Source organism: Gadus macrocephalus, chromosome 12 (genome assembly GCF_031168955.1).
Source record: "Gadus macrocephalus chromosome 12, ASM3116895v1".
Taxonomy (NCBI): Eukaryota; Metazoa; Chordata; class Actinopteri; order Gadiformes; family Gadidae; genus Gadus; species Gadus macrocephalus.
Genome location: NC_082393.1, coordinates 22152683 through 22166252, shown reverse-complemented (window position 1 = coordinate 22166252; position 13570 = coordinate 22152683). Strand labels below are relative to the sequence as shown.

The window sequence follows — 13570 nt, the reverse complement described above, 5'->3', positions numbered from 1 at the left end:
CATTAACCAGGACAACTTCAGGAAACCATGGGAACAAGCTGTTCCTGGTGCGGTCAATCTAAACTCGTGTTTAGATTGTTTTTTACCCTCAGGATGCATTGACGTCGTCCGAGATGTTGCACACTTGTTTTTCGAGACAAAATGATAGGGCGTTGGATGTCTACTTTAATCAGAAACTATTTGGTCAAAACAATGCTCCGAAAAACCAAAACAAGTTTACTATTGTGACGGACTTGACTGTGGCGGTTTGTTTTGGTGTACTGCTGACCTCAGTGGTTATCCCCGTTTCCAGGAGCGCCGCGACCACATAAGCTGTGAGGGATATCTTCCCATGGATTCCGCCCTGTTGAAATATGCAATGTGGATAGTTTTAGTAGACATAGTGATGCGTGTTTTGATACACATACATGGGATGGTAGGTACATCGACTGGTCCATTCTACCAATGCACAATATGGTTAAACACAAGGTCCACAACTATGGGATTTACTGGCTTATACGTAGCCTGTTGAATTGGTTGCACCTTGACTACTTGTCTAACATCCCCCATCTCCCCCAATGCAACCACATAGGTCTCCGCACATATATCCATGCAGTGTATTCATGCACAGGCATACCTGCAGGTCTTTGTTGAGGATGCGTCCCATGGCAGGGAAGGAGCCCTCGTTTCTTTGATGTTTAATGAGCCAGGACTTTGCAGCACGCAGCTCCTCAGGGTCAATAAAGATGAAGCCCCGAGACTGGGCAAAGGACTTCAACACAAACGCTGTCAACCTGAAGCAGGGAAGACATGGATAGAAGGAGAGAGAGGGAGAGATAGGAGAGGGGAGGGGGAGAGAAAGAGATAGGAAAGAGAGAGAGAGAGAGAGAGAGATGTAAAGGACAGGGAGATGAAAAAGTGTTTTCCCAAGATCCGCTCAAACATGTGCTGACAGATCCTTAAAATACATCATCCTCAAACCACAAAAGTTCACAGCACATTAACTTTAATGTAACGGTATGAACCATTTCCCAACAGTTTAGACAGTGGAAGAGGTTAGGCTGAGGTAAACTGAGTGAGCGTGACGGTGAACCTGAAGACAGATGGCTAAATAAATCGACAAGGACCACTGAGGTATGGACGGATAAACCGTATGGGGGGAATAGCAGCTAGTTCATTCCAGCGTTGAAAGACCGGGCGGCAATGTTCCTCCAGCTGCATCAGGTATGTTTTTGCTTGTGAAACCAGGAATATTCTCCAAAGAATTCAGCATCTTAAACAAGCCCACCGATCCCCAGGGATGCCTGCCGTGAAACCCCATGCCTCTCAAGAGTGTGACTGAAGGTTTAAGAGGGGATGATCTCAGTGGAGCCACGGTGGAGTAAATGCAGAAGGACCATGAAGCCAAGGGCATCCCTTTGGGGGGGGGATCATGGCCCGAGCTAATAAACACACACTCCTCCATAAAGAACAGACCTCCCCGGTGGTGGCGGGAGGTTGTTCAACCGTCCACCGACTTTCGGCCAAGTGCTCCTTAATAATAGCAACGTATTCCATCACAAAATTCCCAGGTCCACCTTCGCCAGAAGATGAGGCAAGCTGCTCACGATACAGAACAAAAAAGGAAAAAGGGAAAAGAAATAAAAATCACAAGCAGCAGGAACACAAAGACATTTGCAAACGTTAATTCCACGCACAGCCCTGGAGGGGAAAGAACATGCCAAGTGAGAGTAGCAGGGGAGTGGAGAGCTGGCGACAGGGGACCTACTCCCATGGTGGAAGGTATTCAATCTCGCCCTAGCTGCACATGGAGGTTGTGGCTCCCCAGGGAACACAGTGAGGAATGGACTCCGTGCATAACAGGGATTTCAGGTTTTCTTTTACTCGGACGTTAAACAACATTATGTCATCGGGGCCTGAGGTGCCTGGCTGCAGGTGGAGAAGCTGAGGTTGCCATAGTTGCACCTATCAGTCACACCCAAGGCCCCTGTCAAATTGGGAAACGTCTTCACACTGTGCTCTTTGACTGTCCACTCCCGAACTTCTCTCCAATCGCTTCTCATGAATCGTTCTGAGCGCCATCTTGGAATAAGTACACTGGAGGGATTTTCCCTAGAAGGCAATGCACACAAGCTCGACACAAATGTTTAGATTGCTGTTTCACACGAATTAGAAAACCATAAAATACATTTAGTGGTTTAAGATTAACTTGGCTCTCTGTGGGCTAATCTTATAAATGCTTCCTACATAGTGTACAATAGCTTGACGAGACCCTGGGGAATTCGGTTAAAGATATTTTGGGCTTTTATGACATTGTTTGTTGAACATGCAGATTGAATGTTATTTGATTTTTGAGCAAATATTGCTTTCTTTCGCAAATATTAAGCCAGCCAAAGATAACACATGCAGTTCCTGTGTCAAATACCTTAAAAAACTGAAATTGGCACATGAAATGCACCTGCCAAGAATATTGCTTGTTTTTTCTCTCTGGTATTCAAAACCCATTCCTCTATTACTGATAGCAAAGTTAGATCAATCTTCAGCAGACACAAATACCCTGCCAGCCAAAACTTGTACCACTGAGGAAAGACCCTGACGGAAGAATGAAAACACTCAAACAGTGCCATGTTGACACTTTCTCCCTTTTCTCTCACAAATTGCAGGATGCAACCTCTTTTCCGCACGCATCCATACTTCTAAACAAGTGCAAGCTGGTGCACTTCTGAACTTCTTCTCTCTCTTTCCTTTGGACCAACAACATTGGTGTGCTAAAGCCACATCACCGAAAGTCCTCGACTGTTTACCACAACATCTCTTACCCATGTCATTATATTTTTCATTGCTCCCTAACAATTTCCGTTCTGAAGTATTTTAACAAGCTGGAATACATTAACACTGCATTAAGAGTGCTTTAAAGAGCAGCAATAAAGGCTCTGCTCAACTGCTGAACCCTGGATCAGAAACAACAGCGCGGTTGTCTTTGGCGTATGAACACGTGGCTGTTGGATTCATAAAGTGTTTGATGGAGGTTTATGGAAGGTTCAACCATCTGTGCTGTGCCCCCCAACCCGTACACGTGTGGCCCGGGGCTTTAGGACAAACTCAACACCAATCCTTGCAACATCCGCATTTCCTCCCAGAGACATCTGTGGGCAATTTCAATGTTCCCCAAGAGTCCAAACGTTTTCACAATACCGGAGGACCATGATTTTACCTTCCAGGCAGAGGGGCACAGAGTCATTTGTATGGGGGAGTTGAGAAAGTCTCCACTGGCGGAGAGGTAGGAGTTGGTCCAGGAGGCCAGTGCAGTAGGGGGCTATTATGGTATTTTGGTAGAATTTACCCCTCTTTAACGGCAAATACATAATGGAAGCCTACCTAACTTTGGGATCCAATGTGTTTGTCTGTAAATGCCCATGGTTAATGCACCCAGCTGGTTCATACTTTCAGCTCTATTAAATATTATAATACCGATCCAGCTCGTAAATCAACTACTGGTATGCGCTTTGCCCCAGGGCCTCAATCGGCCAGCATTAAACCACTTCAAAGTTGATTTTTTTGGTAACTTTATGAGACACCTCTGGCTTTTTGCCTGCCTCGAGGAGATGTAAACAAGGCCTAAACACTTGCAGAGGATAAATTCAAGCAGATTTTAACTCTCATAACAGAATGCTTTCATTTAACAACAACATGCTGTAAAGCTGATAAGAACCCTTAGCTGCATACCTACCTTCAGTTTGAGGCTTAAGGAATGTGGAGAAATCTCTCAGATCAGATTAGAGCTCATCTCTATTGGACCTTCGTGTTATTGTGCAGATGTGTTAATGGTCAGGCAAACACAATTATATCAACACAAATACAGAGAATGCAAACCACAAAGATGAAACATGTCTGAATGACGGTTGACTTACCACATACTTCCAGAAGAATCCCTCTCTCCAAAAGCACTGTAGGACCCATCCTGGCGCTTGTAGGTCAGCTGCCTCTGATAGCCTGGGAGATGTATCCAAACAGACAGATGAAGCCAATGAAAAGGCAAAACCAAACGAGTTTTGGATAAGATGCGGTACACATTCTAACATTTTCAGATTTGTATCGTTGACCGTCTCTTAATTCAACCAGGGTTTTGTTGTTGCATCCTGGTAGTGACTGGCCCACATAACGATTGACCCATGCATTCATAGTTTCCAAACCTGCATCGGAATGCCAATTGAACATACAAAATTGATGACTTCCAGATTTTGAATTAATGAAATTGATGGCTTCCAGCTTTAGAATGTATCGACTCTTTGGTGCAGAGTATGAATGGCAGTTCTCGTAGCGGCTTTTATTTACAGTACAACATTCCTGAGGATCCTTTCACAGCCTGTCCCTGCAAGAGATAATTCACCGAAGTTGGTGCAAGAAAAGTTCAAGTAAAAAAAAAGAAAAGTTCAATAGGTTATGGTTAGGGGTAATATTAGAGGTATTTTTTCCTGATTTTCCTGATTTTCAAGATAAAAATGTAATTTAGTTATTGTTAATGCAATTGTGTAAATCAGAGCAAATACATTCAGATAATCCCATTGTCAGTATTAAATATGATCAGTTTGATTTGTATTATAGGAGGTCTTTAAAGCTTTGAAAGCCATCCAAATGTCTAGCGATGGTTGAAATACTTTGGCACTAACATCACAAGAAACATCCAGAGCCTTTATCCGGCAAAAAATATTTTCTTCCATTTGAGACAGACAAAATAGATCTGAAGAAATGGAAAACACTTAACTTGTCCTTGGCAAGAAAAGTGAATTGTATTACAATGAATGGGCTCCCCAAATGACTCGGTTACAGTGTATTCCACCTTATCCTTCTAAATCTTTCTTTAAGTCCATTGTTCAATCTTTCACTTCATTTATATGGAACGATGAGTTCCCCTGGAGTACATAGAGAATTACTCAAAGCCTTAATTACAGGGCTTATCGCTCCCGTATTTCTGGAACTGTGCTCTACAAAGAGGGTATGACAGTGGTTCTTGTGTAAAACAAAAGCTAATTTAAAACTCACTTCTTCCTATGGTCCAATTCTTCAAATGCTTTGATGATTAGATAAGGCTAAGCAGTCTTAACAAGTGACTTGAAAGGTTCCCCCGGGCCAATCAGATTTATAGGATCTTGTTAACCTCCACACCTTGCAGCATTTACATGAAAGGCAGGAAAATGTTGGGTCCCCCATTAGCTTACTCTCGATGTAGCATTTGGAGATTGACCAAGCTGACCAAAGACCAGCTGCTCCTTTTGGTACATGGTGTTAGTTCTCAGGTATGCTGGCTGACCCCTTCAGGAGAGCTTTTCCACCTTCCAACTCCAACTGGTTCATTTGGTTTCTGTCCCTTCCATAGAAGAATGGTAGATCTAGTCCCTGCCACTGAATTTTGGTCTGTGTTGCATACAATTGACATAAATCTTGCAAGGATTTGAAAAGATGAAGAAAATTCCTCACAATATTCTTGAGTTCAGAAAACATTGTGGTGGGCTGATCGAAAAAATACCCAGACAGGGTTGACTGCAATGTGTGTCCACGTCTTAACAGCAAGCTCTTTCTTCTGAAAAAGGTTTTGAGGGAACGAAGGAGTTCTCACGCTTTTCCATTGCATATTTTGTACTCCCGCCTCAGAATTGCCCGCCCCCCTTTGTTCTAGAATCCAAAGGACTGTATGTGAACCTGCAGGACTAAGGAGCATTCATTTGCACTGAAATACACGGTGCTAGTGCTCTGCTTACCCTGCAGCAGATAGTCAGTGGCCTCCGTCTCCACGTCTGTACTGAGCTGCCGGGTCTTCTGCAGGTACTTCAGGACAAAGACGTTCGGGGCGAAGTGGATCATGTTTTGCTCCCCACAGCCGAAGGGCAGACGCAGGAGCTTGTCCAGGTTGTTCAGGGTGGGCCCCATCACGTCCCCTAACACATGAAGACACACACGCACACGCTTGTGGGAAAACCATCGTGTCACCTGACCATAAACTCAAGCCTTTCAAGGAACTTATTGAAAGAGCATTCTCGAAAGGCAGTTGGAGAAACCTACCGATCATGGATGCGGAGGCCTTCTCGGATCCAGGGACCACGTTTTGCGGGACCCCCAGGGTGAAGGCTTCGTTGTGGTTCTCGTCCGAGTCTTCCTTCCTCCAGATTTTAAACTCTCCGACTGAACCCCAGCCCGTGGAGAATCCAATATGACGTATCTGCAGGAATAACGAAAGAAAATGCTAAAAGCTCCACTCAGAACATTACAATTTCATCGCTACGATATGAAAGTTAAACTCCAACCTGGTTTGGAAGGGGGCCTCCCCATTGGAGGATCAGCGATTCATTAGACGGCTGAAGACCATATCCCACCTAAAGCAAAAGGGGAGGGATAAAGGGAGGTGATTGCAGTACTTTGGCTCTGAGTGGTTGGGCCATCATTTCGGTGCGGCCGTCACGCTTTGGATGATAAATAATCACAGTCGTTACGGGAAAGTCAACAAGAAAAGCCAGGAAGTAACGACTGTGAATAAAACGTCACTAGTGCTGTTTTTGGAATACTACATACTGGGCACAAGCAATGTTCATCTGCCAAGGCACGGCAGAGGCCAGTGTGATTCACCCGACAACCACACACAAACAACAACAAACACCAACACACACGGGCCCATTTAGAGCACATTTCCTCCTGGTGCGTTCCGTGGGTTTCGTTTCGTAATCGCATTAAACCAAAGACCATGTGCAGCGCGGCCCCACCGAGTATCCCCCCAGCTCCCTACCCCCAGAGCAGCAATAAGAGCCCCCTAAAAATAAAAATGAATCCTACTGGGTTGTAACCCTCGCGTTGCTCGACAGCAGGGTTTTTAATTGCTCTCTTTGGTGATTCGGCGCCGAGCGAAGGCCCTGGACTGCGTTGTCGAGGGTCAGGACCACGGGTGTGCCAGCCCCCGAGTACCATGTAAGCACGGGGCCACGGATCAGCGAGTGTCCTCACTGACATCAGCCCCCGCTAAGCGTGACCTCACAGGCAGCCCATGCCAGTAAAACTGGCGCCAGTCCTCCTAACACACAGACCCTGTGGCCTTTTCCACAGACTCCCGTACTCCGCTCTCCTAACCTGCACACAACAGCTAAACAGCTCAACTAAACAGTAGCATGTCCCCGATCCGCGTTTTTACATCTCAGTTCTTCTCCTAGTTTCCCCTTCCTGCGCAACGTGTCAGTGTGGTTTGCTATGAACTGACCAGACTCATATGTTGACTTAGGGTTGCTCGATTATGGAAAAAATCATAATCACGATTATTTTGGACAATATTGGAATCACGATTATTCAAAGGATTATTTTTGAGTTTGAAAACATGATGTATTCATTCACCATGTCTCTCCCAAAAACACTTTGTAGCTGACAACTTATAAAAAAATACACAAAATGGTCAAAAAGAAAATATTCAAATCCAAAATAATGTAAAGATATATATCCAGCTGTTCTCAAAAAAAAACACGATTATATTAGTATGTATCGTTTGACGCTAAATGGAGATTGAATTTCGATTAATCGCCCAGACCTATGTTGACTATAGCTACATTTTGTCATCATATCCTCATCTACGGTCACCAAAGATCGTACTGAGACAGCTGGGTCGTGGGCGGCGCCTTACCTGGATCATCCCCAACTTCCAGCTGATCCAGAAGCTGCGGAACTCGTCCCAGGACAGGATGCCTGGCGTGGCGGCACTGACCAACGGTTCCCCCATTTTACCCAAAGAGACCCAGGAGCGGCTGTTCTGCCTGCCGCCCAGCACAATCTCCAGCATCTCGGCGCTGTCGTGGGGGCTTCCAGAGAGGGCAAAGTGGGCATCGTTGTGGGTCTTCACCGCCACCTGGAACTGGGTCATGCGAGCTGGCTTCTTCACATACTGGTACTCGTACTTGTTGGGAGTGGAGATGTGGATCCTCTCTAAAACACAGGAATAATAAACGCTGTCAATCCCGAGTTGTTTTCGACTTTGATAATGTAATCAAGTCAAGTAAAGCTTAGTTCTGTAGCCTTTAGCCTCTAACATAGTTATAGTATTGAAGGGATTCATGGGCCAACTCCTTCATCGGGAGAGGTTACAGCTGTACTCACCATTAGGGCAAAAGAAGACGCTGTACGTGTATTCCCTGGGCAGGCCTTCTGGCTACAAGCAGAGGGATGCAGAATTGAAGAATGGTAGATTGAATAGAACTGATTTAAAATGAATTCGGTGAGTAGAAAGGCATCCACATGCCAAGCAACATCCCAGCACCTACCTCCACCAGAACACTCCTGCGAACGTAGTCCAGGCCAGTGGGGGTTCTCCGCTCGTCCACATCGTTGCTCACTTTGTTGGTCTGCAACCCGTCAGAGCAGCAGCTTGGCTCACTGTAGGCGATCGCACGCGCTGTAGAAGAAGCATTGGAGAGCTTAATGAAACACTTCTTTATGGGTTTATATATTCATGTAGGGAGGTAGGAATGTATGCATGCGTGGATGTAAAGTATGTGTTTATGCATAGATTCATTATTTTCAGTGGTTACTTTTGGTCTAATTGTGAGTTTTGCAAAGCCTTGAACCCGTGTGTTGAAACTCTGCCCGTACATCAACAGTCCCTTGATTGGAGCAAAGCGTGTGTGCGTAACCACGGAGCGAGCACGTGTTGGCAGTGCTTGCTGTCCCCGCATGGAACAAGCAATGCATCTATCACAACAGACATTGCACAACAAAAACATGCCTCCGCGAGTTCTCTGCTCTTTTGAGGGAGGGGGGGGGGGGGGGCCGGGGGGCATGCATCGCAGTGGCCCAGTGTCCGCAGCGACTCTTTGTGTGTGTGAAGTGAGCGAGAGAAGGACTCGGGGTCAAGGGACAGGCGAAAGGGGGCCGTGGGGGGCCATGTTGACCACCAGTGACCCGCGAAACTCATCAACATGCCACTGCAGTGTCACAGCAAGGCCCCTGGCTTCTCCCCCACTGCATTGTTCCTGCATGGCTCTGTGGAAGGTGGGAGGACTGTTTGTTTGTAGCTCTTGGTGGGGGACCAGATCACACACACGGGCTCAGGGGCTCATAAATCTTCTGGGCCAGAGGCCTGCCCTCAGAGGCAGCCCTAGAGAGAGAAAGAGCTGCCCTGGAGAGCAGCTCTGCAAGAAAGGCGCTATTGTTTGACCTGGAATGCCACTACACAATTCAAATCGCCCAGCACGGTCTGATCTGTACTCGCTGATGTAAAACATCATAATCCGGATAAGCCTTAATGATCAGAATACTGGACACAGAATATAAGCATCGTTTAAAGTCTGGACTCTTTCACTTATAAAGACTTGAATTGGTTGCATACATAAAAAAAAGGATACTAGTGGGGTTCAGATTGAACCCCACTAGTATCGTTGGAATGTAGTGTCTGTGAATTGCATCGGGTCTTCAGGTCACCTGTGATGTTCATAGCTCCCAGTTCGGTGAAGGACAGAACGATCGACGTGGGCGTGGCCTCCCCAGGAGAGACACACTTCTTCCTGGTGAGGTGGTGTTTTCCTGGGTGGCCCACGAACTTGATGCCCTTGGGGACGGAGACTTTAACATGGACCTGTGGAGAGAAGGAGAGAGGGAGAGAGAAAATATGTGTGTCAATGAGAGGGAGAGGAATGCAGTAAGACGTTAGAGAAGACACAAGAAGGGGAAAGGAGACGAAAGGGAGAACAGGAGAGTAGAGAAGAAAACAGAACAGGACATGAGGGGAATGGAAAGAAGAGGAGAGGAGTGGAAAGAGGAGAGAGCATGAGCGGAGATGACAGGAGAGAGAAGAGTAAACAAGGGCAAAAATATCAGGATGGGAGTGGAGAGGAGAAGCGGACGAGAAGTAGTGAAGAGAGGAGGAGAGGACAGAAGAAGACAGGACAGGAAAAAGAGAGAAGAGAGGAGGAGAGGAGGAGACGACAGAAGATAGGAGAGGAAAATAGAGAAGAAGAGGAATGTTAAACGGATTAAAGTCAGGAGCAGCAGGTGTCTGACAGGACATACCGCCGGCATACCCCTCACATAGCGTGTCTTCCTCCCAGCGAGGCTCTTAAAAGCATTCACGGGAGGATTTCTAAATTGCATTCTGGATTTTCCATGCTGACTGACTCATGCTTCTTATGCTCCCCTGAAGGATTAAGCTTCACCGCTCCAACTTTCACCAAAGCGCTTCAGCAATGCGGACGGATCCTTTCACTGGTTCTCATCTACATGCCACTAGTCGTAAATAACTCTGCAAAGGAAATATAGGAATCACATGTTGCCGGCGCCGACATCAAAGCGGAGCTCTGCCATGGTTTGCATTACCGGGCGAATGCGACATTGCGTTGACGCACGCACGCACGCACACGCACACACACACACACACGCACACACACACACAGACACACAGACACACACACACAGACACAGACACAGACACACACACACACACAGACACACACAGACACACACACACACCGTTTAACAGGCTCATCTGCAGACAACATGATGTCATCTCCGTGGGGCCGCGGGACGGACCCGTTTGAAGCACAGGATGGAACACGAGGGGCTTCCAAAAAACATAGCAGTGGACCGACCGCACGGGTTTCTTAGGAGCATTACACTACCTTTGTCCCGGCGGGGCTGGGATACGAGCCCCACCGTCATGCCAATAACTCCCCGCGTTTCATTCACTCCATTCATCGAAACCTCGTTCTGTTCCACTTATCCGGTTTGATTTACGGCTTGTTTTTCTTATTCAACGAAACACATCAATGGGGAGGAAATAAAGGATATATTTCATCTGTATTGAGCAACACAAAGCGATTGTACGGCTCGGGTTTTGCACGCTGCCGCGACCGGTTACCTAAGCAAACTGCGGCTGGACTGTGACGTGAGGGGTGTTTTTATACGAGACCGCCGGGCTTTGTGTCAGGTTTACAAAACACACACACATGTAAACATTTACTTTGAAACCGGATGACGGGGTTTTGTTTGAAGCTGTGCCGCGGTGATGTCACCCTGTCATTATCACATTCACACCGTGCTTTGGTTCGGGACGGTAAAGTTTATACTGTGCGGACGCAAACATTGCACTCAATAGGAATTTCGGCTCCGAAAACATGTGTCTTCCAAACACGAAGGTTTGTTGTGTAAGAATCGGCCGTACTCTGTGTGACGGACGGGTGGGTCTGATGTCCTGTTCATACCTCGGCGCAGGTGGGCAGGTAGTTGTAGACAGTGAGGGGGACTTTGGTCTGCTCTCCTCTGATCACGCTGTAGGGCAAGGTGAAGTCGACGAAAAAGGGCTTGAAGGTGCGCAGCTCCGCCCTCTTGGCCAGGCCCATCCCCGTGTCTTTGGACAGGCCAATGGCCTCGGTCACCCAGGTCGTGATGGAATCCGGAACGTCCAATCGCAGCTCGGCTTCCCCAGTCTCCGCACTGTAAGGGATGCATGGAGTTAAAGGTGATTCAAGGGGATGTCGTAGGCTGAAATTGAGGTGTAGAATAATATCATGACAAGAATGATCTGATTATATGATCCTTTACAGATACTTCTATATTCTATATTCTATGAGCCTGTTTGGATACCATCTGGCTTTGGTAAAGTTTCTTAAATTGTAAGTGTGTTTTTGTCATGCTTTTGACCTTGTTCCCTTCAAGTCTAAACTTGGATGGAAATAGATGAAGGCAGCAGTGGTGATGGTTTTGGACCATCACCCTTGAACAGGACTTTTATGTTGGAGGCACCTGGGTCAACACAAAAACACCTGCGCCTCATCACTATCCTACACACGGCATAACAGATAGCCGAGCCAACCGTCAGGTGTGGACTGGAGAGGGGCTTGCTGAGGTCATTACTGGCAACCCATTCTGAATGTTGGTCTTGGCAAACACCGACAGGACAAAATGAATGTTCTGACAAAATTCCCTTTCCTCTTGATTAGTAGCCATGAACCATAATACCCTCAATGTGACTAATAAAAGCCTTGAACTGCCGACAGGAATTAAGCAGGAACTCGCGGCTCGCAGTCCAACGGCATAAAGCATATGGAGATCTATGTACATTTACATTGGCTGGAAATGAATGAAAGGGGCTGTTGAGAAACTGGTGGCGTGTTCCCAGATAACTTCATCAGTTTAAATGAGCCGCATTCACAGTGCTGGACGCTGCCAGCATGCCAGAAGGTCCGAACTCCTCACACACAGGCTAACTAAACACCTCCATCGTATGCTTCTCCTCCTCCTCTTTCCAGCTCCTTCTCTTCTTCCTTTTGCTCTCCTTCTTCCATCTCCTCTGCAATGTTGTATGTTCATCCCCTTTGCTCCTCTCCTCCTCCTCCAAGACCTTCTTTTATCACCTCCTCCCCTCTTCTCCTCCTGCGTCCACTCGTCTTCTAACACCTCCTTCACCCTTTTCTCTCTTCCTGTTCCCACCACCTGTCACCTCTCTCCTTCCTCGTGTACAACCATTTCCTCCTTCTTTTACTTTTTAGCTAATTTTTCCTCATCTTCCTATCAGTGTATCGCGTGTGTGTGTGTGTGTGTGTGTGTGTGTGTGTGTGTGTACACATTGATAGTTAAATACCTGACATTAAGGCAGTGCCACACCCACGTCTCCGGGAAGAATGTCCTTCTGCGCTTCTCTGCTCTGCAACCAAGAACACACACATTCACACACACGCACACAAACACACACAAACACACCAAGCTGACATCAAAAACAGTCCTCCGGCCCACAGCGGTAGTGCCACTTTCAGTATAACCATCCATAATTAAAAGAGGTATTATGTTGACCAAAACATCCTCTTTAGTCACAGCATGTGTTTAATGTTAATCTCTTGGATGAGCGCTGTTCGTGGCTTTAAGGAATGTGTATTCCAGAATGCAACACGGAAACACATGATTCATCTGCATTGTCGGTCCATCTGCTTTCCTCGGTCCCGGCGCACCGGCCTTCATTTACCCCGGTGCGTTGAAGAAAGACCAGCAGCATTTCAAGGATTTTTCCCCGACATTTCTCAGATTCCTCTGGAAAATATTTCCACGTTGTAAAGAAAATCATAGTTTTTTGTTATGTGAATACTTGTTGTTTAATGCCTGCTCCGGTCACAAAACACACTGACATTAGGGTGACAATACGTTACACGGTTCGGCACCAAGACATTACAACATGAAAGTTGGAACTTCTGGGTATCCAACAGCTACCGTTCAGCGGCATTCCAAAACACCCTTGAGCGGAGACGGCGCATCCTTCCATTCCTCCCCCTTTGGCACCGAGGCGTACTTAAACGGTGGAACTGGTACACAAACAGGAGCCTCCTTCAGAGGGGATGACAGGGCAGGAGGAGGACGCGTCTCTAACCTGGGCACGGCGCGGGAGTGCAGGGCCGTCATTAGGGTGGAGGAGTGGGGCTGGAAGGCTGGCACCGCCTCGTCTGTATACATGCCTCCGCTCTGCCGGTGGTTCAGGCTCACCACGTCCGTCATCACCACCAGGCCTGTGTCCTGTGGTGAGCACGCACACGCACACACACACACACACACACACACACACACACACACACACACACACACA

The 13570-nt window shown here is 46.9% G+C and overlaps 1 protein-coding gene across 1 annotated transcript in view; it reads right to left on the bottom strand.

Annotated features, from left to right (window-relative positions):
• The window catches only part of cpamd8 (C3 and PZP like alpha-2-macroglobulin domain containing 8), a 40579-nt gene that overhangs the window by 14659 nt on the left and 12350 nt on the right, over positions 1-13570 (bottom strand). Inside the window, exons 18-30 of the mRNA XM_060067408.1 lie at positions 13358-13500; positions 12581-12643; positions 11202-11433; positions 9427-9580; positions 8271-8401; positions 8107-8158; positions 7637-7935; positions 6282-6350; positions 6040-6196; positions 5739-5915; positions 3891-3972; positions 617-773; positions 269-343 (exon numbers count right to left, since the gene is read on the bottom strand). Coding sequence (XP_059923391.1) covers positions 269-343; positions 617-773; positions 3891-3972; positions 5739-5915; positions 6040-6196; positions 6282-6350; positions 7637-7935; positions 8107-8158; positions 8271-8401; positions 9427-9580; positions 11202-11433; positions 12581-12643; positions 13358-13500 — 1791 coding nt within the window. The remainder of the gene's footprint in view (positions 1-268; positions 344-616; positions 774-3890; positions 3973-5738; positions 5916-6039; positions 6197-6281; positions 6351-7636; positions 7936-8106; positions 8159-8270; positions 8402-9426; positions 9581-11201; positions 11434-12580; positions 12644-13357; positions 13501-13570) is intronic.